This window comes from Peromyscus maniculatus, chromosome 3, assembly GCF_049852395.1.
Source record: "Peromyscus maniculatus bairdii isolate BWxNUB_F1_BW_parent chromosome 3, HU_Pman_BW_mat_3.1, whole genome shotgun sequence".
In the NCBI taxonomy this organism is placed as follows: domain Eukaryota; kingdom Metazoa; phylum Chordata; class Mammalia; order Rodentia; family Cricetidae; genus Peromyscus; species Peromyscus maniculatus.
Window position 1 is genome coordinate 63,097,746 of NC_134854.1, and position 27,575 is coordinate 63,125,320.

At 38.3% G+C, this 27,575-nt stretch overlaps 1 protein-coding gene across 6 annotated transcripts in view; it reads left to right on the plus strand.

Moving 5' to 3' along the window:
• Positions 1 to 23,670, plus strand: part of Znf800 (zinc finger protein 800) — a 45,215-nt gene extending 21,545 nt beyond the window's left edge. For 3 of the 6 annotated variants that reach the window (XM_006979367.4, XM_076566605.1, XM_076566606.1), the window contains one exon: positions 737 to 2,474. In XM_006979367.4, the coding sequence (XP_006979429.1) occupies position 737 (1 nt within the window). In that variant the 3' untranslated portion in view covers positions 738 to 2,474. Of the gene's footprint in view, positions 1 to 736; positions 2,475 to 23,419 lie in introns of those variants that run through there. The other 3 variants (XM_076566604.1, XM_076566602.1, XM_076566603.1) reach the window with 3 other exon arrangements.
• Positions 23,671 to 27,575: the final 3,905 nt, after the last annotated feature.

The window sequence follows — 27,575 nt, forward strand, 5'->3', positions numbered from 1 at the left end:
GTAGGTTAAATAAAGTGTATCACTTAGGAAAAAAAAAAAATCCCCAGATGGAATTTAGAAGAATTAGCACTTGTTATTTACTTTTAGCTTCCAGGGGAAGGGGAAAAGTTAGCAAACAAAAGTTTGAATTTTTTGTCTTCTCTTTGGGAGTATGTGTTAGTGAGTTTTTAAGTTTTGATCTATAGGGGAAAGATTTTTTTAGGTACATACACTCCTGTTTCCCTTTCTGTTTAATAAACTTATCAGTGATCATTTCAACGTAGTTAGTATTGTTCAGTAGGTGTGTGTGTGTTTGTGTGTGTGTGTGTGGGGGGGGGAAGCGCGAGTGCAAACAGAAGGCAAAACTCCCATTTGGAAGAAAGAACAGTTCTACTTTTTAAAGAAAGTTCTGGAACAAATTAAAGATTTTTAAATGCAATATAAAGTAAGGAGTAGACTCCCAATACTTGTTTTTTGTAAGTCTAGATATTTTAGGTTTTGCTCATAGCACCTTTGCCCCTTGCAATGAGACATTTAATGTACTTAGTATTAAACACGCTTGAGATACAGGCTCTAGAGCAAAGGTCTTTTAGTTTGGGTGCCTAGGTGTTAGTGTGGTTTGATTGTCACATTGTTTTACTTGTGTGCAAAACTTGAGATGAAGCCGTCCTTTAGAAGTTATTTACTGTTGTGTAACTTAAGACCAAGGTTTTATTGGTAAACTCAAAAGTGTTCATTTATTCCTATTTCTCCTCAGATAACTTCAAGTGATGTACGAAAAGGTTTGGAGTTCATTTTTGTGGAAAGACTTTAAGTTGTTAGAACCACTAAACGTCTTCACATGGTACTATGAGGAAAAAAAGAACATTTTCATAAATTTTCAACTGTAACTGCTGATTTCTGACTAAAACAATAACCATCCAACCAGTTTCTAAGGCAATGCCCATTCCAGCACTTTCGAGTAGCTGTGATATTCTATATTGTCTTCATAGACCCTGTATATATGGTCTACAATTTCTACAAAAATGTTGGGAATTTTGCTTTCCAAATAATTTGTTGATTAAAATGATCAACAATATGAAGAAAATATTAATTTTTAATTGATAGAAACCTTGTATTTTTAGTGGTTTAAGTTTATTTCACTTACATGCAAAATTTTATCTAGATTGTATAGGTAAATATGATTTTTTTTTTGTAGAAAGTATGTTAGGATCAAAAGACAAATTAGTATCAATATATTATGAATATTTAGTAGCCTACTGAATATTTATAATTATTTTGCATCCATTTATATTTGAGTTTTTCTTTAGCACTTAAATGTTTGAAAGTTTTATTCTAAAATACATACTTCAAAGAAAGTTCCAGTTCATTTTATGCATAGATCATTATTACATTTATCATTTGTAAACATCAGAAGTTTTTATGAAAATTAAACATTCCCCTATTTTTCTTTAAATTTTATATAAAGCACTTTAATGATAGATGCGATCTTATTTCTCAGTTCCTATTTTTTTAAAGTACACACATTTACTAATGTTTATATGAAGGTAATAAATAGCTTACTAATATTTTATAGGGGCAGACAATCCATATGCAGCCACTTCTTGTGTTTCTAGTTTATTTCTTTAAATGTTGCTGGAAAAGGAAGATAGGGGTGTCCATCCTAATTTTTTTTTCTCCCAAGGAAAAATTTTAAATGACCACTTTAGATAATATTTGATTCCTACTGTAAAATTGAAAATAATGAATTCTTGTCCATCTTTTGTAATCAAGATTTTAGGAAAAAAGAAATACATTTATCTTTATGAAATTTTGGGCAGGTTTTGTGTATCAATATTTTGTACTTTTAGGGAATATTTTATTTTTTAGTAATTTGTGTCAAATTATTTTAAAAGGTACTGCAGAAAATATACCATGTTTTTATGTAGGTTCACAGCTGTACTTAGAATGGACCCTGTCCATCTGTATACTTTTTGTAAAAATTTTTAAATGTTGAAGATCTAGAAGGTCATAATAAAATGCTTCTATAGTTAGAAAAACATTTACCCTTCTCAGTGCTTTGCACTAAAATATACTGTGAAAGGAAATTAGACTGTAATTGTTGCTGGAAATGTTCTATATTGAATGTACATGTTTTTGTTGGAAAAATGTACTATATGTGATGAAAATAAACCAGACTAAAAGTTATTTCAGCTAAATGTGCTTCAACACAGGTACATTGGTTGAAATTTAAATGTTTTATTATCAAACTTACTCAGTGACTATGAGCAGCTACACTTGAATTATATCTTGATAGTTTTATTTTTAAGAAGTAATGATTTCTCTTTAATTTAAAAACAGATAACTTTTCCACAGATGGAGAATTTGTACTTAGAGGTCTAACTTTAATGACTAATAGCATAATATATTTAGGGACCAAATGTGTAGTAGGTGGCATTTAATTTATAAACCATCTTCATTAGTTGCACATTATTAAACCTGTATTTTTGACATTTGCAAGGTGTTATTTTTTTGTGCATTCCTACACACAATACATACTCTGCTGACCTTTTCCAGTCTGTTTGACTTGTTAATTATGGTAGGAAGGAAAGAAAAATAGCTTGATGTTGGAGGGTGGAGACAACATTGGAAGTTCTTTATTTACTACCCTCACAGGGCTATTTACAGTATGTTTCCCCCTTAAAGGACCTTATTCTGTGTGCCACAGAACAGGACCTTATAAGTAGAAAACACATGTGTCTTCAGAAGATTTTTTTTTCTAGGCCATTATGGAAAAAGCGGTGCTGTGTCAGGACTTGCCTAAGGTGGGGGCGTTTTGTCATAGAAGACATAATAGGCTAAACTGGGACCAGTGTAGAACAAATAAGGGTATATGAAAGTATTTCTGCACATAGTCTATATGAACAAATGTTCATATGACTTCCTGTTAGTGTACTGTGAAGTGAGTTAGTAGTCATCTAAACTGGTCATTTATATTTAGACCTGTCTCTGGTTATAAAATTATATCCACTTTAGCTGCTATTTGATCAAGAGTTTTTTCCAAGTCAGATATGATGGCACATGTCTATAACTCAGCAGTTAGGAAGTAGAGGCAGGGGAATTTTAAACGACTGCTTTAGATAATATATGATTCCTACTGTAAAATTGAAAATAATGAATTCTTGTCCATCTTTTGTGACCCAGATTTTAGTAAAAAAGAAATAGACCTCTCTTTATGAAATTTTAAAGGAATTTTTCTCAAGACTTTATCTTCCTTTCTAAAGACACCTTCTCTTCCCGAGGGTAGTCAAGATCAGAAACAGTAACAGACACAGTTATACTTCACCTTGGCTGGATTGGATAGTGCAGGTGAGAACTGGATGAGGTCTGGGTGACAGTAAGCAAGTGTTCATCAGACAGACAGACAGACAATGAATACACAGGTGGATTTGTTGTTCATCTTTGAGAAGAACCCCCTGGACAAACATTCTCTATTAATTTTTAACATAGTTTTGTTTGTATGAACTGAGTTCTTGGTTTGCACAGGCTGCTTTACTGCTGAAAAGTACTTTAACATTTTTAAAGAAATTATTTATTATATTAATTTATAGGCAATACATTATGCTCTGCTTTGAAACTGTGGATGCAGCAGTGGACAGCTGTTTTTGGTTTGCTATGACTTTATGTTGTGAGAACAGGGAGTTATCCTATAGGTATGTGGCAGATATGTATGGAAACAGGCACAATATCACTCCCTGGTGTGACATTGCAAAAGGTCTTCAAATAGCATGGCTACTGAAGACAACATGGAAATGGCCTTATGATTTAGAAATTAGGTTCCTAGGTTTCCTGCTATGGCCACAGGAATGTTTTAGATCCTCATTTTGGAGTTGTAGAAGCTACTTCTCTAATGGAATCCACAGTCTGTGAGGATTACCATTTAGCCATGGTTCTTTCTGAGAGTTGATTCAAAGCCAGGCTGTAGGATACATAGTATGATGTTGGCTCTGCTCTTAGATAAAAGTCCTCCTGTGCACTGTGCTTTTCTTTATACTCTGGTTTTATGAGCTAAATATGTAAGGATAGACAATCTTAGAAGCAGCCAATTGGTTTCCGAGGCAATAGACACATGGTAAAATGCACAATAACAACACGTTTCCTTAAACTTACTAACCAGTATTTTCCCTTCCTAATTCATTTTCCCCTCACTAATTTGCATCTTTATTTCTTTCTTCTGAGCTTCTAGCTCCTACCTTCCCTTTTCCCTTCTGTTTGATTAAAAGAGACCATTAGTCCCAGATAGCTAAATCATTTGGGGGAGGTAAGGATAAGAACATGCAGTTCATTTTCTTCTGATGCTTCAATGTTTCACACTGAATTTGGGAGGGAGTTTTCAAGCTTCTCCACCTATTTTTGCTACCACACCTTCAGAAGCAAAGGAAAACTTAGAAACTATAGGTACATCTGGTTAGGAAAAAAGCTCAAAGATAGTTTTTGGTATTTGTGTCTGTCCTGCAATTAGTTGGTTTGATTGCATATTTTTGATGTCAGAGGATTAACTGTAAGTTGCTACAGTGCCTAACACATTCTTGGGTTTTGCCTTGTAGCTTGTGCTGGCCTCACATTCACAATCCTTCTCCCTTAGCCTCCCCAGTGCTGGGGGTCCAGGTGTGTGTTACCATGTGTGGTTCTAGGTCTCTTTATTATCCCAGTGTTGGGGAGATTTGCTTTAGGAAATACTACCTTTAAGAAGAGTTTGTGAAAATGAAGATAAGTCCTAGTGATAGCTAATAATATTTATGCTGTACTTGTATACCACACATTCTGTTAACACATCACATATGTAATGTCTCTAAACCCTACTGATAGACCTGTGACATAAGACCTGTTTCTTTATTATTCCCATTTTATAGAAAGAAAACTGAAGATTGGAAAAGTTCAATAACATATTTATGCCACATAGCTACTAGGAAATAAAGTGTACACCCTTAGTTGACACAACCTTAACATTTGCACATTTTATCAAATGCAGAGAGATTCACTACTTAGTCATCTTACTGGTAGCTTATAACAATGAGCTGGAGCTAGAGTAGTTGATAAAATTTTGGGTCCACAAATTATATCCCTTGTGACCTTTGCAAGTCTACACTAACGTTCTCTGCCTTAGTTATTTCACTTATAAAATAGGAGCGGTGTATTTTACTTAATGGGTTTTTTCAGAAGAGAAAGACTACATGCAAAATTCTGAGAACAGTACCTGGCATGTTACCATAAATGTTAGATGTTATTTCTAGAAAAGACTTGAACAACATAGTCAGTTGGGAACTTTATTATTACTACTAAATTAAGTGTAGATGGAAACTTGTGCATTGGAAGAGAACTTTGTTACACACTAGATATGTTGCATTTGTACTTAATAATCAGATGTTAGTAGCTTATCTTTCTTACAGTTTTTTTTTTCATTTCTCTTGATAAGATACTGGGGAGTTTTAAAAAGCATGTTCATTGTAAATTAAGCTTTGTTTTTATGGCCCTCCCATAACCATTTGTTTCAAAAATCTCATTGGCATCTGCTCTGTCACACAAATATTTTTGGTCATGTGCAAACTACTGACTGGGAACAAATATTAAATAACGTTGCATTTTTAAAAATAAGACAAGCCTTATAGATATAAGTACTTATAGATATAAGTATAGATAGAAGTACATATAGATATGTAGTCCTGTTCGAAAGAAGTCATTCACTTATGGAAAGAATAGATTGTTCAGGGGCACACTATTTATCTGAGTTGGGAATGTCTGGTGAATGCGCTGTAAAGAGATAAAGAAACAAGCCCATCCAGTGGCAGTCATTAACTGTTTTCGACCTTGGAGCTTTTGTTGGTTCAGTTTGCTTCTCTGAGGGCCTAGGTGAATCTTTGATCTTAAACTAAAGCAATGTGACTGCTTTTGTTGCTTGTGTAGTGGGGCTTGGAATTGAGTTCAGGGCCTGTGTTACAGAGGTCTACCACTGAACTGCCTTTTTAGCCCTCTCTATTTTGAGATAGGGTCTCACTATGTACCTTAGGCTGGCCTGACACTTGCTATTTTATTTAGTCCAGGATGGACTCGGGTTCAGGATTATCCCCTTCAGCCTCCTGAGTGCTGAGGTTACCTTTCATGATGATTCTGGTACTCAAAAGCTTGTGTCTAGTAGCTGAGGTATATTTATGGCAAATGAAATAATGTCTAAGTGATAGAATGATATAGTTAAATTAGCCACCTCTCTGAAAACAAAAAGCCTGTTTTGGATGCTTGAGCAGTAATAACCAGCTTCTGTCTTTACTGCTCCATATAATCTGGAAACACTTTGAGAGTATCTAATAATGTTCTGTTTAGATGAGATATTACTATGTAAGAATGTACTTTAAGTGCATGTAGTTTTCATTATAATTTAGGTTTTGAATATGGAACTTTGCTACAATATATCTGGGAATATATTGAAAATAAACTAGCTCTGAGAAACAGAACTGTATCATTTAGTCAGACATTCTCAGCTCTGCAAATGTTTTTAAGAAGTAACTGAGATTCTTGTTCAGTAGAAAGGTGCCTTAGCAGCCCTAAACTCACAGTGTGTGCTGGCAGTGACTGGTAGCTCTGATTATGAATGGGATAAGAAAGGAAGGAGTACCTCTAAGAGAGAAAGGAATGAGGCACTAGGCACAATAAGCACAGTAACTGGATTACAGGGTGAGGTGCGGGTGGCCAGGGAAAGGAGTGTCCTCTAGTTTTTACAGAGAGGTAGTTAGGGAAGTAGGAGTTTCTGTAGGGGAGTTATTTTCATAGTTTTTGCTTATTAGCTATATTCAGTTCCACGGTGTGCTGCCTATTGGGCATCTGTGGGCATCATGCTGAGAATATTTTAGCATTATCCTTTGTGTGGACAGGATTCAGGGTGTGAGATAGGCCAGTGGGTCTTACTTTTCCACAAGATATCTTCATATTTTTTAATTATCATTTTTGTGCTTGACTATCTTGACTTATCAACATTTATTCAATATGATTCTAAGAAAACCAGTTCACTTACCACAAAAATCTTCACACATGCATTTATGCACACATAGAGCAAGGAGCTTTTAAAGGATATAGTTTCATTTCTAGTAATTACTCTGGAGCTCTTGTTAATATTGAAGTATGGAATTTATAATGAAGAGTTTTTAGTGTGTGTGTGTGTGTGTGTGTGTGTGTGTGTGTGCGCGCGCGCGCATGGGTGCATGCACATATGCAGGCCAGAGTTGACATCAGGTATCTTCCATGATTTCTACCCACTTTTATGTTTTGAGACAGGGTGTCTCACGAATCTGGCTCTTAATGCTTGGATAGACTGAAGCCTATCCAAGGGGACTCCACCCGTTTTCCCAAACTTCCACCCCCTGCACTGGAGTTGCATACACAGGCTGCCATGCCTGACTTTTTATGTGGGTGCTGGGGATCTGAACCCAGTCCTCATGCTTGCACACTAGGCACTTTATCTATTTCCTCAGCCCCAAGTCATTCATTTTTAAGGTTTAGTATCTTTTTTTGAGCTCTGAGACTAGGTAACTAGGGCTCAGTAATATAGTATCTAAACCACAGATGCTGCAAAATAGATGTGGGAATCAGAAGACTGGGCTTGCCAGCCACCACCTGGCTTGTCTAGTGTCTAGAAGCTGGTGTGTTAGTACATGTGCACTCAGTAAAGAAGCTGTCAGGATCTTTCATTCCTTTTTGGTTGCAAGCACATAATTTTGTCTGGCTTGTATCTGGTAAGGCGAGGAGGTTTTTCTGAAAGTTTTATGTGGGTCACATAAGGGAGAAGGAAGTGGCCAGGTCTTGTGGAAATCCAGTTAAATTGGCTTCACTAGATTTCCGTTACGTAGGTGATACGAAAATTGGGGGGAAATCTAGTGATTGGGTGTTGCTGTCTTGGCAGCAAAAAGTATTGTTTCTCTTGTAGCCCTTCTAAGACTCACTTTAAAAAGATATCTCACTCTATGTCTTCTCGATATAGTTGTAGTTGCCCATTATTTCTGCTTCCTATCTTTTCTGCACTTTTTAGCTGCTTTCTCATGTAGCTTGTCAGGCTCTTAAGGGAAAGTGAGATTGGTTGAATTAGGTATATTTAGCAAATTTTTCTGTCATGATAGGTTTCTTCATAGGTTGCTGGCTAGTCTATAGTGCAGTAGTCTTTGGACAGATTTTTCTCTGCTGCTCCTGTCATGTGATCTTCTTAGGAAAGTCAGTAGCATAAAACATGCTCCTGAGCCCCAATAGAAGGAATCTTTTGATGAGAGTATTATTTAAAGGATAATGCTAGAATATAAGGATTCTAATATACATGAAAACCTTAGTTTAAAGGTAGCCCATGTTCTTGAATACATTAATAGTCTTAACCATACTAAGAAAATATGAGTCCTTTGATCAATGTTTGCAGTTCCTTTTGAAGTGTCTGATGCATTTCCATCTTTGGCTTTGTAAAGTCATAAAAATCCTGCTATTTTAATAAAAATGCCCCTGTGTTTCCTATAGCAGCATTTAGGTTGTTCTGTAACAAGTTGTTACTATTTGCCAGACACACTGTTACACTGTATAATTTAAGCTGGCAATTTAGTGAACCCTCCACTTCTCTCTTGCTCTTCCTTCCTTCCTTCCTTCCTTCCTTCCTTCCTTCCTTCCTTCCTTCCTTCCTTCCTTCCTTCCTTCCTTCCTTCCTTTCTTCCTTCCTTCCTTATTTTACATACCAACCACAGTTTCCCCTCTCTCCTCTCCTCCTGTTCCCTTCCCCACCTCCTTTCTGCCCCCCAATCCATTCCTCAGAAAGGTTAAGGCCTCCCATGGGAGTTAACAAAGCATGGCATATCAAGTTGAGGCAAGACCAAGCTCCTCCCTCCTGTATCAGGGCTGAGCGAGGCATCCCACCATAGGGAGTAGTGAACCCTACATTCTAAAGGCATTGTTCTTGCTTTTCTGTTTGTGTTTTTGGAATTTGACATGCTGTGATAGCTGCTTTCCATTCTGTTAGTCATTCTTTTCACAACAGATACTATATAGTGCCTGTGATGTACCTGGCACCATTCTGCTCTTTTAGTGAAAAGAGAATGATGTCATTGTTAAAGCATGGAGTTTGCAAACTAGGGTTCAAGTTCAAGTCTTGCCTCATTTATTTACAGTTTTGTAGTTTGGGCAGGTTACTTATCAACTTGAAATTTCTTGTCTATAAAACAATTTTAGAAACTATCATCAACATAGGTTTGGTGTGGGAATTTTATAAATTAATGATACAGTATATACAAAGACCACATTGTATTGCATTTAATATACTTAGTCTTCTTTGCTTCATTTAATAGTCAAAAATACTTGTGACTTGTAGTGATCGCTGAAGTTGCTATCAAGTTACTGCGGAAATACTTTCTAGCACCTAGTTTCTGTGGTTATCTTTCCTGGCCATTTGCTGTTCGTTGCCTTTTGAGGAGGCATTACTCTTAACTGTGTAGTGAAAAGTCAGATGTAACATCTATGATAAAGCCAAGACACACAGCAGTTAAATTAGAGCAAATGTTATTTATGGACTGGAGTGTGGTGGAGCGGGAGTTTGATGCCATTTTTGGCAGAACCACTTCATAGTTTGCTTCTTGACTGGTAATATCTTATTCAACAGTGTATCATTCTCAGTCATCAACTCCCACAGAAACTAGGTGCTAGAAAGTATTTCCGAAGTAACTTGATAGCAGTACAATGTGAAGTCCCTCTGTCCCTCCCTTTCTCCACTCATCATTCCCACTCCTTTTTCTTGGTAATGTTACTGTGGGTGCATGAACGTATTTACAGGCCAGTGTTGCCTTTTCTTTGTGTGGCCAGTGCTTTGTGCTATACCTGGCACATAACAGCTCTTAAGAGATGGTTGAAGGAAGGGAAGAAAAGAACAGAGCTGCCATGTGAGTGCTGGGAACTGAACCTGAGTCCTCTGGAAGAGCATCAAGTGCTCTTAACCACTGAGCAATCTCTTTGGCTGTGGATGGATCTCTTTAGAACAGTGGTTCTCAACCTTCCTGATGCTGCAGCCCTTTAATACAGTTCCTCATGTGTGGTGACCCCCAACGATAAAATTATTTCCATTATTACTTCATAACTATACTTTTGCTACTGTTAGGAATTGTAATGTAATTGTGTTTTCCAATGGTCTTAGGTGACCCCTGTGAAAGGGTCCTTTGACCCACAAAGGGGTCACAACCTACAGGTTGAGAACTGCTGCTTTAGAAATAGTCATTCTTCTTAGTTGACCTCAACCTTTCTGTAGAGGAATGTTATGCATCTCGTGTAAAAGGAGTTTATATAAAGACACAAATCACCATTTGCTGTATCTTACACTACAGAATGCCTGCAGTGCTGTGAATACATATCTTACTTTCAAAGTGCAAGAGGAGTTTGGTATTTAAAGGAATTCTCTAAAGCCAGTTTCTTGGATTATGTTGGTGGGTGGTTGTTTAACCAGGATATGAACTTGAATTTCCTATGGAAAACTGAAACTGGAAACAACAGATACCTGGGCTTTCTCCTTGTCTATATACTGTTGTTTCTGGTGGTGGCGGGTGATGCTGTGTATAAGTTATTGTCTCAAATGTTTGAGACCAGAAGCATCTTAGATTTGGGATGTTTTTGGGTTTTAGATGTTTGCATATTAAATAGGATACCTTAATAATGGGATCTAACATCAAAAATGAAGTTAGGTTGGGTTTTATTGACACTGTACAGATAGCCTGGAGATATTTACTTAGTATTTTTAATGTGGTTACATTTTTATTGTGATCCATCATATGAGGTCAGGTTTGGAATTTTCTATTTGTGTTGTCATTGGCACTCAAAAAGTTTCTGACTTTGGATTTTTGGATCAATATGCCTGTTGTGTGTTTAAAAACTGTTATAAACTTCCTGTCATTAATCATAGGCCCAGATCCTTTCAGCTTCCTATCTTCAGCTTCAGTGAAATTGGGTTCTTTTAAATTCCTTTCTTTTATTTGCTTGTTTTTTGTTTTGTTTTTCTAGACAGGATTTCTTTGTGTAGCTGGCTGTCCTGGAACTCACTCTGTAGACCAGGCTGGCCTTGAACTCACAGAGATTCGCCTGCCTCCCCCTCCGACTGAGTGCTGGGATTAAAGGTGTGTGGTACTACTGCCTAGCTGGGTTCTTTTGAATTCTTATCAGCAAAGGTAATTTAGTTATTTAAAGACTGTAAAACTATGTCTACCTCTATACTGAACACATCAAAAAAATCTGGAAGCAAAAAAGAAAACTAGTTTTGTTTGGGGACTATGATACATGATAAGAAGTTTACCACTAGGACTGCAGTGTAGTGGGGGTTAGAGGGTGGTGCAGTAAGTTGTTTACTTGCTGCTGATGCATAGGTAGTAGCCTAGGCATGTAGTCAAACAGGTGTTTGCTAGATCCAATTAACCCAAATTCCTGACTGATGCACACTTTTGTATCACGTTAATGAAAGAGTATATTACTTGTCAGACAAGTTGTGTCTGAAGTTTGGTATTTATTTCCCTTTTAGGGATTAAAAAATTGTTTAAACTTTAATTAGTAAAAGGTGAAAGAAACTTTAAAGTATCAACAGTGAAGTTAGTATTACAGTAATAAGTGAATTACATTTTCTTTGTTTTGATTTTTAGACAGGATCTTGTTATATAGTCCAGACTGGTGTGGAACATACTGTGCTACTTAGGCAGGACTTGAACTCAAATCCTCCTGCCTCAGTCTTTCACATGCTGGTATTATAGGTATGTGCCACCATGTCTCGCTTAACACTCCCCACCCCCAGCAGTTAGTTGTTCAGCTATCAAAAGCCATTCCATGGGATATGTTTTGTACAGCTTTTGCTGTTTTGTACCATTCATCTACAGACATCTTGAGCGCAGCTTTCTGTGTGGTGGACTCAGGTGCTGTGAAAGAGGAGTAAGCGCACTGTAAGGACACAAGGTATGATCTTAAGGCACGCTGGGGTTGGGAAAGTCACTTTTAATTCCTAAATTTATCCTTGAGTTTTAAAAGAGGCACAAAAAATTACCAGATTTAGATTAAGAGACTAGAAACTACATTTAGATTAAATGAAGGAATATGAGACTAGACAGTGGCCAAATTGAGATGTTATAGACCCAGTAAGTACTTTGAATTACATTTTCAAGATTAGGAGTAGCCATTGAAGGATTTTAAATGGGGTCTTCTCATAGCACTGAGGAGACAGATGTGGAGTGGAGTGAAAAGATGTATGTGGTGGGAAAATTAATTATGAATGAGCTTCAGCCCTGTAAACATGTGTAAATGGCAAAATTTAGGCAATAGCAATGAGACAAAAAGAAGGCTGCCAACACAATTTCATGAGTGGAATTTTCTGGACAATGAAGATAAGAAACGAACCCTGGTGATTTCCAGTGTCAGGCATTTTGGTTGGGCAGAATTCTCCAAGGTAGGGAATTCAGGAGGAGGAAAGAGAATGAATTAACTTCAACGTGTTGAGTTTGAGGTTCTTCTCTAGAACATTCAGGTTAGTGGTCAGGAGAGACTGCCCAGGGCAGACATTTTGGGTCCATTAGTACTGATGTAGATGTGGAAGCCACAGGTTTTGAAGAATTACCAGTTAGAATAATAGAGTCACTGTATCTACTACCTCGTGCGTTCTTTTGGTTTCCTTGGTGATTAGGGTAACACCTAGCTTCTCTGTTTCTATTTTAATGGTTCAATTGAGAAATGGTGTCTAACAAGAACTGGTTATCTCTGTGTCTGCCTCTCCTTATACATGTGTGTATGTGTATTTGATATTACCTTAAATTAAAGGTAATATCAAATACACATACATAAACTGTAGTAGCATGAGATGTGAGTTAATTGATGCATTTTATTCAGAGGGCTTTTGAGGTAAATCTCTGATACTTACTTTAAAAGACCACTCCTTTAAAGAGAAATATTTTATTTTTTTTAAATAAAACAATATGTTGATGTTCTTGGAATGAACATTTTTTTGTTGTTGTTGAATCCCATAGTTTTGAACTGTAGGTGTTTTCCATGAACAGTCTCTATGTCTCTGACTGGAAAGGAATGGCCTGTGTTTCAGCTTAAGCAGCATCAAGTAGGGGCAGGGCACAGGGACCTAAATTTGAGTTCCAAGTACCCATGTAGAAAAGGCCGGGGTACCTGTAACCCCATATTGTGAAGTGGGAATAGTTAGATTGATTCCAGTAGCTGCCAGCCAGCCTAGCAAATTGCAAACTTCTGGTTCAATGAGACACCCTGTCCCAAGGCAATAAGATGGACAGAAGCAGAGGAAGATAGCCCACATCCTCCTGTGGTCATTGTGTGTGCATGCATTGACATATACTCCTAAAACTCATATACAGCACACACCATACATATGTACTTAAGTAGGGTATAATCCATATGATTAATTAGTAACCATAGCTAGAGTATAAGGAAAAAATGCTATTAAAGGCTGAACAAGTGACTGAAATATGCTAGTTTTATTTTTCAGAGCTGCATCTTTTGGGCTGATGAATTCTTAGATGTTAGAACGTGGGTCATACATTGCCACATACATTCCTCTGGACTTCACTATTCTTTCCTTGTTCCACCTTTCTGAAGGAAAAACCTAGCAATAAAACTTGCCTTGATCTTGGAGCTGAACAATACAACAGTTCAGATGGATATTTTTGTCGCAAGACATGAAGGAGCTTGCTTACCCTAGGACAAGGTCCTCAGGAAGGTACAGCGAGTGACTTTTCAGAAGTCAGCAACTCCGTGTCATGAACTCCACTCATTTAATACAGGAAGTGTAAGCTTGCATACCTTTTGAGCTATCCACTTTTGGGGACTGACTTTAAATATCTGATTTTAAAGGGAAGAATTCCCCAGAGACTGTGTGTGTGGGAAGTCCCAGTAGAGTAAGTTTTTGGATGAGTTGTGACCCTAAAACTTAAGCTCAGCGATAGAATGCTAATAGACATGAGTTAGAAGACAGAGTAAAGCTACAGGAGCTATAGAAAATTGGGGGTGGGGGCTTATAATTTTCTGTTCTAATGTCTTGAAAATGGTTTCTTTTATGTTTTAACTTTGACTTAATCATTAAAAATTAGCATAAAGGCCTGATATCCCCATCACATAACACAAGGCAGATTGCTGTACCACTGAACTGTATTATAACTATAACATTTTACTATAGTTTTAAGCATTTAATTTTGTGAACACTGATCCTGTCCCTCCAAGCAGGCTTCCGTATACCAACCCACATTCCAGCAAAGCATTAGGAAATGATAATAAATGTAATAGTATGCTTAGGTGTTTAAAGTATAACAAAAAACTGTAGAGTTGAAGTTTAGAGTATATTTTCTGACTTGAGGACATCACTTGTTTCATGGCATTTTTATACATGCTGTTCTTTCTCACCTATCTGCCAACATTCTAGAGAGAAATTTCACTTGGAAATTTCTTGCAAGGTTTACCAGTATGTAATCAACAGTAGCACACCCACTCTTTGTCCCTCTCACAGTGAGCACCATCAATGTGTATTGTGTATTTTGCCCATACTTGTTTATACATTGTCCTTTTCTTTACTTTTTAAGATCAACAGATTACAAAGATCGAAGGGAGTTTTGTTGTTGTTGTTTTATATTAATTTAGATGACTTTCTTTTTCATGTAGTAAAGACCCAGAGTTTATTTCATTTAGCAGGCCCAGTACATAATTTTAATGGAAAACTGGCACCACTTGATTTCCTGGTTTTGTGCTTTTTGGGTGGAGCTGATTTCTGAGTATGAAGGTTATGACAGGAAATAATATGAGGTACCTGCAAGAAAACACTGGGAAAGGGTGCCAGACATTCTGTGTAAGTACAGTTTTCTCATGCCTAGGGCTCTGCCCTATTAAAAAGTGGATCTAGGTGCATGCTGATCTTGTAGTTGAATTACACAGTCAGTTTCTTTAAAAAAGATTTTTTAGTTGTATTTATGTGTATGTGTTTATATGTACACATGCATGTGTGTATCATCAGGCTGGATGGTGGGTGTTGAATGGCCTAGGGCCGGGTTTGCAGGTGGTTGTGAGCCGCTCAGTGTGTGCAAGACCAAACTCATCTGAAAGAGCAGCAAATGCTCTTAGCCACTGAGCTCTTTCTTCAGCCCCTAGTAGTCAGCTGAAATCTATTACTAGCATGCCATCATTCTCTAATGAAAATTTGAGAAAATAATTTTGAACATTTTTAATGAACTTACTACTTAGAAGCAAGCCATGATAAACTGAATCATCATCTTACTACTGCTTCATCATATTAGAAGAGATTCCTGTTGTTGATTTCTTCCCTTTGTTCCTGGTGCCACCATCCCTCTGCTGATCATACAGACTTCGAAGCCTGTCTTCTCTAAATCTGTTCCTGACTGTTTTAGCCCACAGACACGTCTTCTTCCATTGATCTTCCAGTATCTGCCTTTCTGTTTATTTTCACTTTTACTCTTAGTAATATTGCATTCATATTAATTTTGCTGTCCTTGTGAATCAAATCTAGCCTTTGGAGACCAAGACTATCCATCAGTTTGAAGCAATGGCATATATGGTTATAAATGAATGAACCACCAGGCCTCTTCCCATTTTCCTTGCCTTGCAAGGAAGCAGCTGAGTTTTGGTCTCTTTATAGTGCCTTCTTCATACACTATTGTTCTTAGTACTATCTTTATACTTTTCTACTTTTGCTATCTCTTCTGTTATTATCTTCTGTTTAAGAAGATTATAAATGGTTTTAGGAGATTCTGGGGGTACAAAAAGGGTGAGTTTCAACATTTTCTTATTTTAGGATTTATTTTAAACTATCATAAAAGTCAACCTCTTTGTATGTACATCTATGATTTGTTTATTCATTGGGATGTGTATGTTGGAGGCAATAGTTTGGATGTGCACTTACCCACAATTTACTTGGTACAGAATAGAAAGAAGGAAAACATTGTTAAGTTTGCAAACCTGAATTTTCTTCCAGATTCTTGATTACGCTGCTGTTTTTACAGCCTTCATGGAAACTGCAGGCAGAAGTGTAAATAATTACATGATGTAAACTGCCACAAAGTAAGGCTTATGGTTTTCTTTTGCCAGCTGGCATTTCATGTATACTTGTTGAGCCATAATTCTGTTGAAATGTAGATGGAGATGTAGAGACTTAGTGTAACTTCATTTTAAAATGGAGAAAATTGATTGCCCAGGTCATGTGTAGTTACTGAAGAGAAAGAAGCTGTCTCATAAGGGTTGTTTCGTTAGGTAATAACATTATATCTGAAAAAGCACATTGCAGAAAGGGTGCTGTGGAAGATAAGTTTTCTCTTTACCACATCCATTCTCTTTTTTTTCCTTCCCCAAGAGGCAGGCAGTAACCAGTGTCTAGGGCTTTTGAGAGCTGTTTTATATAATGCAACCATTGCAAATTGCACTGTATCATTCACAGTTTTGGTATCTTTTTTTTAAAAGACATATTCAAAAGTATACCTGAAAATTATAGAATCTAGACATTTTTTTTTCTCCATGAACTTTCCACTAAATTCCATTTAGGCAATTGGTTTTTGCTAAGCCAAGTGAATAGACTTTAAAATAATGACATTTCTAGTATATCATATCAAATAATTTTCTGTTTAATATAATGTACTGTTCACATTTCTTTTAGAGAAAAAGAAGTCATGGTTGTTGATTTATTTTATAATGAATCATGCCGATGTTAAAAATATTTAGAGAAATTTATAAAGCAGCTATTACTGCTAGTTACCAAAAATAGAAATCTGAATATTTACTTTTCTATTTAAAAAAGGAAAAAATGGCAGAAGGCTTGGGATGTTGCTTAGTGGTAGAATGCTTGCTTAATATAAGTGAAGTTCTTGGTGCAGTCCCTAGTATAAAACAAAATAACAACAAAGCAAAAACTAAGAAGGAAATGGTCGGAAGGTTTTGAGAAATTCATTTACTTTTAGACTTATGTAAATTTGTATGGTAATGCACAAATGTTCAGTCTTGGGGCCAGTGAGAAGCAACACTGCTTGTCAGTCTATGTGTGTGGATGGCATGTGGATGTATTTGTATGATTGTGTTCATGTGGGTCTAGACATATGGACATGCGGATGTGGAGGCTAGAGGTTGACACTGGCTGCTTTTCCAAATTGCTTTCCACTTTATTTTCTGAGAGTTTCTTCCTGAATGAACTCCAGGGAGTTCATCATTGACTGGGCTAGCTGGCTCATGAGCTCCCGGAATCATCCTGTTTCCAGCCTTCTGTGGCTGGCATTCTGGATGCCCTCACTTTTCATGGGTCCTGGGGATCCATGCTCAGTCTCCACGAGCCACCTGTTCTCTGGTTCCCCTAAAGAACTGACTAGTGCTAGAGGACACTTACTGTACCCGGCCTCACAAGTGCTGGTGTGTGAACGACACAGTGCCAGTCCTTTCATTTACACTAGGAAGTACTGGGTACAGTGGCATCTAATATTCAGTCAGTGCATTTTTCCTCCAGTAGGCAAATATGGCAAAGCAAATTATAATGAGTTTCTTTTTATATTTTTTCTTTTATTGAAAACACATTTTTTCATATGATATATCCTGATTATGGTTTCTCTTTTCTCTACCCCTCCCAGTTGCTGCCCAACTCCTCTCCCATCCAGATCCACCCCCTTTCTATTTCCCACTGGAAAACAAACAGGCTTATAAGGGATAATAATAAAACAAGATATAATAAAATAAGATAAAATAAAAACACATTGGAATAGATCAGAAGAAACAGAAGAAAAAGAGCTCAAGAAAAGGCACAAAGAGCCTTTATATTTAGACACAGAGACCCACTCATCTGCACACTCAATCTCATAAAAACACAAAACTAGAAGCCATAATATATATGCAGAAGACCTATAGAGTAAAAGACGAGAATAAATAAAAATAAAAAAGAGCTCTGCCATGACATTGAGATAAGCAAAGATGCTGCTCAGTTTTGTTTTCTGTTGGTCATTTACTGCTAGGCATACAGCCTACCCTTAAGAGTTTGTTTCCCCAGTGAGAATCTCTTGGAGAAAATTAAATTTTCATTTGCAGCTGCTTATCTGTTGGAGATAGCTTCTGGGTTATGGATGAGGACATATGCCCACTTCTCCTTTCAGCTGTAGGACCCCATCTGGTGTGGACCCATACAGGTCCTGTGCATGCTGCCTTAGTCTCTGTGAACTTGTATGTGCATCAGTCCTGTTGATTAAGAAGGCCTTGTTTCCTTGGTATCCTCTATCTCCTCTGGCTCTTACACTCTTTCCAACTCTTCTTCCACAGGGTTCCCTGAGCTCTGAGGGGAAGGATTTGAAGGAAACATTTCATTTAGGGCTGAGTGCTCCAAGGTCTCTAATTCTCTGGATAATTAATGTCTGGCTGGGGGTCTCTGTATTTGTTCCCATCTGCTGCAAGAGGAACCCTCTCTGATGATGGCTGAGCAAGGCACTGATCTATGAGTATAGTAGAATGTCATTAGGAGTCATTTTATTACTACATGTTTTTGTTTTGTTTTAGTACAGAAGTATTTAATTTTAACCTAGGTTCCTGGGATATCTATCTAGTCTCAGGTTCTTGATCACACAAGCAGTGCTGGGTATGCGTTCCATCTCATAGACTGGGCCTTATGTCAAATTAGATATTGTTTAGTTACTCACATAAGCTTTGTGCCATCATTGCACTTAGCATATCTTGCAGTCAGGACACTATTATAGATCAAAAGGTTTGAGGCTGGGTTGGTGTTTATGTTTCTCTTTTGGTAATGTAAGCTTAGTTTCTTGATAAGCATTGAGTCAGTTTAGTGTGACATCTTTCTCTTATGAGCACAATTGCTACTCAGACTAGACAGTTTCAATTTTTGGTGTCCTTTCATATTAGACCAGGCCATGCGCATTGACAATTTCTGCTTTCCTAATTTCTTATGGAGGTATAGATTATCTCCTTGAGCACATTTTTTTAAAACTAGCATTTTACAAAACTGACTTCAATAAAAAGAAATTTGAGGTAATGTATATGAAAACACATAGCTTAATGTCTGGTATCCAGCAAGTGAATGGTAACTATTAATAAGCAAAAGAGCTTTTGGGTCTACCTCACTTTGTTACATGCAGTGAGAAAGAGCCTTTTGGGCCACTTCTGTAGATAACTATTCTATTTTATCTTACATATTTTTGATATGTGTCTGCTGATGCAAACGGCCAGATCAGACTAGATTAAAAACTGGTAAATTGAGGTTTATTGGGCGTAGTTCCTGGGCAGGTTCACCAGCACCAAAAGCAGGGCCAAATAAGTCACATGCCCAGGCTAAGGCAGGGAGGTTTTATAGATTTTAGGCAAGAGGTGATGACGTGCCACCCAGGAGCTGGGACTGTGCCCAGCTTGGTCCTTGGGCATGCACTTGGATGGCATTCCTTTGTTCAGAGTTTTCTCAGCATGGGAGGGATGGAGTAAGTAGGGCAAACAGGATTTCCCAGCTTGTGCAAGGGGGAGCAGGAGTCCCAACTGAACAATTCTGAGTAATTTTTATTCTTGCAATTCTTTCTTTTCATTTACTTCCTTAATTTGTCCTTAATGTTGGCTCTCTAAACTAATTAGGGTAATATCATTTCACTCTGAATTATTTTACAACTATTTTGAGATATTTATTACTTTAAGATTTTAGTTTCTTGTACTCAAATACTATATTCCCATGTTTCTTCCATCTATAGTATTAATTTGTTGGGATATGTGATCTTAATGTTACTGCTTGGCTTCATAATATATTTGATTTTGTGTTTTATTTGAGTAGATATTAGTTGTGACTTCTTCCATTAAGCCATATTCATTTTTATTTCAAGCTCTGCTTCAATTCTCTCTTATATAGTAGAGAATTATTTTTAAAGTGGAGGCAGTGTCTTAGAGTAGGGAATTGGCCATAGTGTTGAGAGGTAATGACTGGAATGCTAAGAGTAGAGGTAGCACATTGGTTGGTTAATTCAGCAGGCAACAACGACATTGCTGATCTGGCAGACACAGTAGGCAAGTCAAAACTTTCTGTATGAATGTGGGTACAGAAGAGATGATTCACCCTATCAACAATAAATGCTGTTAGTGTTCTTCTCCACACATCTGGAGGATTGGCTTGGGTTTTTGTTGTTGTTTTGTTTTGTTTTTTAAGAAAAGCAAAATAGAGTAGGAAACAGTAGAGAAAGCGCTATAGAAAATATGTGTGTGTGTGGGGGGGATTGGGGGGCAGAAGGACGTAGAGAGAAAATGAGAACTTGAATAGTAGGAAGACCCCTCCCCCCTTTAATGAGTTAAATGACAAGAAAAGCACACAGGTGGGAAACATTTTTTAAGGTAAAAAGAATAAAATATTTTGGCTCAAATTTTCTAAAATAATGATCCATAAGAGAAAACTGAAGTAAGTTTTTCTTTAGCATGTAACTGAATAAAACTTGATGCCTCCCAGCACATCCATTTTTGTTTCCATGTCTGTTTTAGTATCAGCAAATATATTCATTTCAGAACTGTGGGTATTCCACAGCAGAAGACTGTCAGCATCCTCAAATACTATTCGCTCTAGCTTTCAGTCCCACTTAAGGAAATATTCCAATGGAGGGGGAAAGGCATAGGCTCAGGGGAAGGTCAGACAGTGCCCTGGTGATGCCAGGCACGTAGCATGGCTTTCCAGTTTGCTGAGCAAAGGACTGGCACACATTATTGTATCTCATTACTTTGCATATCAGCAGCAGCCATTGTCTTTCCAAGAGGTCTTGCCAAGAAATAGGAACAGAGTATATTTTCTCTGTAGCACACAGAAATTTTCTGACTTAGCAGAGCACTTATTTGAACTTGATGGAGAGGATATAATGTGTGTTGATTCTAACATGCGTCTTGGAGGAATTTGGTTGTCCCATTATACAGGCTAACTTAACCTGGCAAGAACACTGTATGACATTCTGTTTGGGCTTTACATACCTTGGTGAGCCAAGGTTTCTGGTATTTGTTGCCTCAGGGGGAATGGCCCAATTGACGGTAAAGATGGAGGATATTTGCTGTAATATAGGCCAGATCACAGATTTAACTAAATCAAGTAAATCAGGTCTCATCAAGACTTAGTACTGAGCAGTTAAAACCTTTTAAATTACACACACCCCTGCCCCGGAAGCAGTAGTTTTCTACATATGAAAGTAGCATTTCGAGGGAAGCAGCTGTTTGTTCTCACGTTTGTGTTCAGGAAGTCAGTTTCTAGTTCGGTTCTGTGCAAGTTTCTGGAGGATGACATTTTTAGGCAGAGCCTCAGACTGGTCTTTGGCTCTCCTCAAAGGTTAACAGCTATTGATTCATCTAGTGTGCAGACAGTGGGATGCTTTTATGAATCCGAGCAAAGGAATGAATGACAGGAAATGAGAAGGTTCATCTGAAGAATATGAGAAGAAAAGCCCTGGCAGGTCTGCAGTGTGCTTTAGGGATTCAGGTTAGCCTTAGAGTCTGACTCATCCTAATACTGGGAAACTAGTTTTCTAGACAATCCTCAGAAATAGGGACCTTAGGTTATCTATCTATCTATCTATCTATCTATCTATCTATCTATCTATCTATCTATCTATCTATCTATCATCTATCTGTCTGTCTATCATCTGTCTACTGTTATTGTCTGAGCAAAGCCCCTAAGACATAATACACATCCCAGAATGTTAAATTAAATTGAAATCAGGGCTGGTGAGCTAGCTCAGCAGATGAAGGTGTTTGCTACCTAGCCTGACATGTCAGCTGGACTCGGCTTTACTATTGGACATCCACATGCTCTAGACTACATAACAGTAAATAATTAAAAAAAATTAAAAGTAACTAACTTGACATCATTTGGTGATGGTTAGATTTTTAAGACCTAATACTTTCTTCAGAAGCTCTTACAGCCTTCATTTTGTTCAGGAAGTTGACACAAATGTTTGGCTTCTTAGGATTTGTTCTCTTTGTAAATTTTATTTCTGGTATGTGATTTTTTTTTTTAACTAAAGTTGTGCCTCTGGGCATAATTCTATCCAAAACCTTCAGAAGGAAGGAAACTTCGGGGTGGTGTGATTAATTCTGTCATCAACTTAAACAACAGAGCACATGCCCATAAACATCTAACCTTTGATTTGCTTATCACCGAATAAAATCCATCTGACAACTTGGAGGTTGCTTTAGTTTAAAATATTTTTGAAGATTATGTTACAATGGATTTTCTGTCTAATAACAAAGCCCTGGCACACATTGGTACTATTATCCCTTTTGTAGTTTCCTGGAATAATTTAGCAAAACAGATTCCCTAAAAGACCAATAGTTAGCCAATAGTTCATGTAATATTTTATTTTTTCTTAGATTGAATGCTTTCAGATACAGGCACCATTACTGAAACTGAAACACTGGTATTATCTAAAATGTTTGTTCCAAAATCATGGTAGCTTTTTCTGTTTTTTGGCTTACCATGTTCCGAAGTCTCAGGAAATTACAAGTTGAAATTAACCTGTCAAAAGCTCAGGAAACTTTTTTTCTCAAGTAGAAATGACCAGAATATAATAGGGTATAATTTTATAAAAGATAGTCATTTTGATTAACTTAAAAGTTTAAGGGATAATACTCTGTAATACTGTGATTTCTGCAGAGCTTAGAGTGAAGATAGGCAGATCTCAGTGAGCCCATTCTTTAAAACTCCTTATGCCTTACCACCTTGCTACCCTAGATGATGACTTTATAAATTCATAAGTGGAATAAAATTTAAACATCATTAATTTTTTATTTTAATAGTGGAATATACTTATTGTATAATTTTGGGAGTTATAAATAAAATGAAAATAAAGACTATCTTCAGCCTACTACCTGAAAATAACAACACACTGTTGTGGTTTTTCTCCATCATTTTATAAATTTGTGTTGTCTGAATACTACACAAGTACATACGCTCACACTACAAATGCGGATGAAATGGATTTTGTCATTGACTACTTTCCCATATTGTTAGGTATTATCTCACAGCATTATTTTATTAGCAAGTTAGTTTGCACTGCAAGATAATACTTTATTGGTGGATATGAAAAATTTTCAATTTTCCTTCCTTCCCTTTCCCCGTTTTCTATTATGGATGTTGCACTGAACATTCTTTGAAATTTTATTTGCATTCATAGCTATTCTTTAAGGGAACATTTGTTAAAAGAATTTCTGGGTCAAGCTCATGGCGGGTTTGGTGACTGCAACCCTGCCCGTCGCGGGGTGCGGCGGGGTGTCGCGGGTGCCGGGCTCCTGGACGCAGCTTTACCTGGTGGGTGCGGGGGACGCGGCGCCTCAGCCCCGGGCTGCGCGGTTCCCGCTCGTTGCTAACCGGCGTGTCTTTGTCTTTCCTCCCTGGGGTCCGCTGCGCCCGTGGGGGCCGAAGCCTGGCGAAGCCGTCGCCCCGCAGCGCCGCCATCCTGCGTCCGCCCGCGGGCGCCGTCACCACGCGCCAGGCCGCCTCCAGCTGCCGCGCCAAGCTCCGCGGCGCCGCCAGGGAGCGCCAGCACGCGGCGCGCGCCCTCGGCAAGTCGGCCGCCCCGTGACGCCGCCGCGCGCCCCCGCGGCCGCGCGCACCGCCGGACCTCAGGCGCCCGGGTCGCCTCCGCAGACCGCCGCGTCCACCGTCGCCGGGGCGGCGTCGCCGGCCCCCGCTGCCGCCTCCTGCCCTGCTCCTCGGGGCGCCGGGCCTCTCAGTGCTACGTGCAACGCGTTTCTTCAGCCCGCCCTCAAAATCCCGGCTTCTTGGAAAATCTCACCGCACACGATTCCTTTTCCGTAATTCTTGTGATGACCCCCCCCCCCCGCCACCCCCCCCCCCCGTTCCCACACAGATTCTTTTCATTATTAGTTCTTCGAAGCCAACTTCGTTTTCTTCACCTCAAGGCCTCATCAAGCTCCACCTCCCACGCCCGTCTGCCGAAGATTCCTGCTGTCCAAATTCTCGTTGGCCCTTGGGTGGCTAACAAATGCAGAATTGTGTCATGCACAACTGTAATTGAACTCCGAACATTAGGCTTTCTCTTCCCTGTAACTTCAGCTCCAATTACCCTTCTTCTCTTTGGAGTCGGTCCTTGTTTCCAAGGACCTAGCTGGCCACCTTTAGAAACTGGACCCTCTCTAGAATGTTGTTCAGGGGTGATCACGTGCCTCTCAAAGCTGCTCTGGGAAGGCTGGTTGGCTGAGCCCCTCTTGTTTTCCCAGGGACTCTGCCCCTGGGTTTACAAGGAGGTTGTGCTTCTCCTGGGCTATTCCCCGTGACTGGTCATAGCCAAGGTAGCCTCGACATTCATGTGACATTCATGGTCCCTCAGTGAACGATTTTGGGGTGGGGGCCCCTCAACTCTTAGCGGAAATTTCCTTAGGACTGCTGGCTTCAGTCTGTAGCCCCTCTTGCTCTTGCCTTTCACAGGTGAGTCAGACCTGCCTTATGGCATGGAGGCCCTTTTCTCTCCTCTTGTTTTCTTTTGTCTTTCTCAGGTGTCCCCTCAACACAGTTGCTGCACAGTGACCTCTGTCTTGGTGTCTGCTGCTAGGACCTGACCTGACACACCAGACATTCCATCCTCTGATTACCATCCCCTGTCCTGAGTTCTTGGTTCCTTGACCTCACTTTTCTGCTGTTGAGCAGGCCATGTCTTGTATATATTTCCTTGGCTAGCCCAGATTCCATATCCCATTGTAATCATGCCTTGAAATGCAATTCTCTCAGCACTCTCAAACCTCAGTTTTTTTCCAAGTTATTTTCCTAGCCAAAAAAAAAAAAAAAAATCCAACCCTGGCTGTATGTAACCTCTGCCTCGCGCTGGCCTGACCGGAACAACTGACCATTGCCTTTAAGAAAATCACAAAACCCAACCAACCTCTCCTACTTTGAACACATTATTGCAAATCTTTTCCCTGTGGTCATCTTGGTCCCCACGTCTAGGCCTACTTGTTTTTATGCATGTATCGCCTCAGAGTGTCCCTTTTCTTTCATATTTCTCTGAGAAACAAGAGTTGTATACAGACCTCCTCATCTTCCTGCTACAATGTATGGAAATGACCTTCCATTTTGTGACTGTGAAAAAAGCTTGAAGGCCCTTCTCTCAGCTCTGTGCATCTCATTCTTTCTGGTCTTTTGAGTAGCTTCAGGTTCCCCTCTCTCTCTCTTGTTACCATCTTTTTCCTCCTCTTAATCAGTTGTTCAGTTGAATAAATGGCACCACGTTTCAGCCAGTTTCTCTAGTCAGAAACCCAGAGGCCACCTCTGCTTCTCTTGTGACTAGTTCCTTACAAAGTAGACCATCTAATCGATCAGTTTTATTACTCAAATAGTCCTTTTTATTTTTCTGAGAAAGAATCTTTCTGCATAATTCTGGTTGGGCTGGAACTCACTATGTAGAGTAGGTTAGCTTTCAGTTTGTGGTGATCTCCCAGCTTCTGCCTCATAAGGCCTGGAATTGTAGGTGTGGACAATCATGCCTGACTCAAAATTGTCTTTAATCTGCCTCCTTCCAAATTCAGTACTATCACTTAATCCTGACCAATATTTTTTTCTTGTGACCTCTGTGTCAGTCCTGCATGGTCTCTCAGCTACTGTTCTTGACCTACTTTAGGACATTTGTGATAACTTGGTGGTAGTGACCTTTCTCATCCATTAAACCAAATAAATTGTTGGTTATAGAATTAAATTGAAACTCTTTACCATGGCTCACAAAGTCCTTCACCATCTGACCCTTTTTTATTTCTCTGACATCCTGTGTATATTCCTCTCGCTGTTTACCATGTGTGGCCATGCAAGTTCTACCAACCGGCCAAGCAGGCTTCTTTCTGTACCTCAGGGGGTTAGTAAGTGCTACTGTTTCTAAGTTGCCCTTCATGGCCACCCTCTCCTCCATCACAGTGCATCCTCTTGAGAGAGGCCTGCCTGGAGCACCATATTGAAAGTAGTCATGACCTCCCAATCATTTCCTCTCCCAGTTTATTTGTAATCTTATTTATTTGCTTATTCTGTTTTATTTCCTTCTCCCCACACTAGAATGTATGAAGAAGAGACTGTGTGGGGATGTCTGGATTCTTCAACACTGCATTCTCTGCCCATAGCAATTTGGTGCATATTAGATGCACAATAAATGTCTGTTGAAGGGATAAAGGAATACATATGCTATTTTTTCTGTTGGGGATTCACTCTCTATTGACTTAGTAGGAGGTATTTATATATTAAAACCACTAATCACTTGTTTATTCTGTTTGTGCAGACATTCTGCCCCTTCTCCAGTATGTGCCAGTTGAATTCTTGATGTCTATGATATACAGAAACATTGTATTTTTCACAACAATAAATATCTTTTATGAGTCCTGCATTTGGTGATATATTTAAAAATATCTTCTCTGTGTCAGTGTTACATGCATATTTGTTTGTTTCCTTGTATTTTCATTTTTTTGGATTTAAATATTTTCTCTAAATGGAATTTATTTTTGGCATAGGTATGATTAAGGGCCTAAATATTTATTTAGTTCTTACATCATCATTTATTGAAAATCCTTTTTACTGTTTTGAACAGTTGACATTTATCAGATATTAAATTCTTCTCCCTAGAGTGGTTTCTGGATTTATCACTTGTTTGCTCTTCCTGAAGTCTATTAACTACTGCCGTGGTATCAGTTGCTTTACTCTGTTTACAATGAAGTAATATTACTCTTATTTTAAAAATATTTTTGTTTTTTGGCTATGTTTTTCCTTTATTCTCATCAATAAGCTTTAGTTATATTTTGGTAAAGTCCAAAAGAAAGTCTACTGTCATTTTCTTTAGAATTGCTTTAAGATTCTAGGTTATTTGAGAAAGAGTTGTAAAGTTTGTACTCTGAAGTCTCCTATTGAGGAACTTGTCATGTGTCAAGGTTACTGAAGACATCTTGTGTGTCCTTCAATTTTTTTTTAATGTGCTGTAAACTTATTTGTTATATTTTAGCTGTCTTATATTTTGTTGCTATTTGACTGTGATCATTCTCCAACGCCCAACCCCCATTTTTAAGAGCTTTTGTGAAAGCTGTTCCTTGTAGGGTCAATTGATTTTGTATTTGATAACTTTTCAGAACTCTCACTGATCCTCACTGATTCTTTTCTTCATAGCTGATCACTTTAAGCATAAATAATAATTTCATGCTTCTTTTGCTATGCTTATACCTCATTGAATAAGTGATGGCAATAGCTTTGCTCTTACCCTGGCTTTTTAGCATGCCATCAGTATTTTACCAGATTTTAATGTTAACTACTGGACTCAGATGCAGGCCTTCAGTCAAAGGAAATGATTTTCTGGTTCAAATACACCAAACATTTTGGGGGATGTTCTTGTTGAATTATATTAAACATTCTTGGCAACTAGAGGTTATCATTTGGTTTTATTTTGTGGTCTATTACCACAATACACTATTATTAACAGATTTCTTAATACAGAGCTTTTTCTGCATAAGACAGAGTCTGTAATCATGGTGAACTTTCCCACATTTTAAGTATAATAATGTTAAATTCAACTCCCTACATTTTAATTGGGGTTATT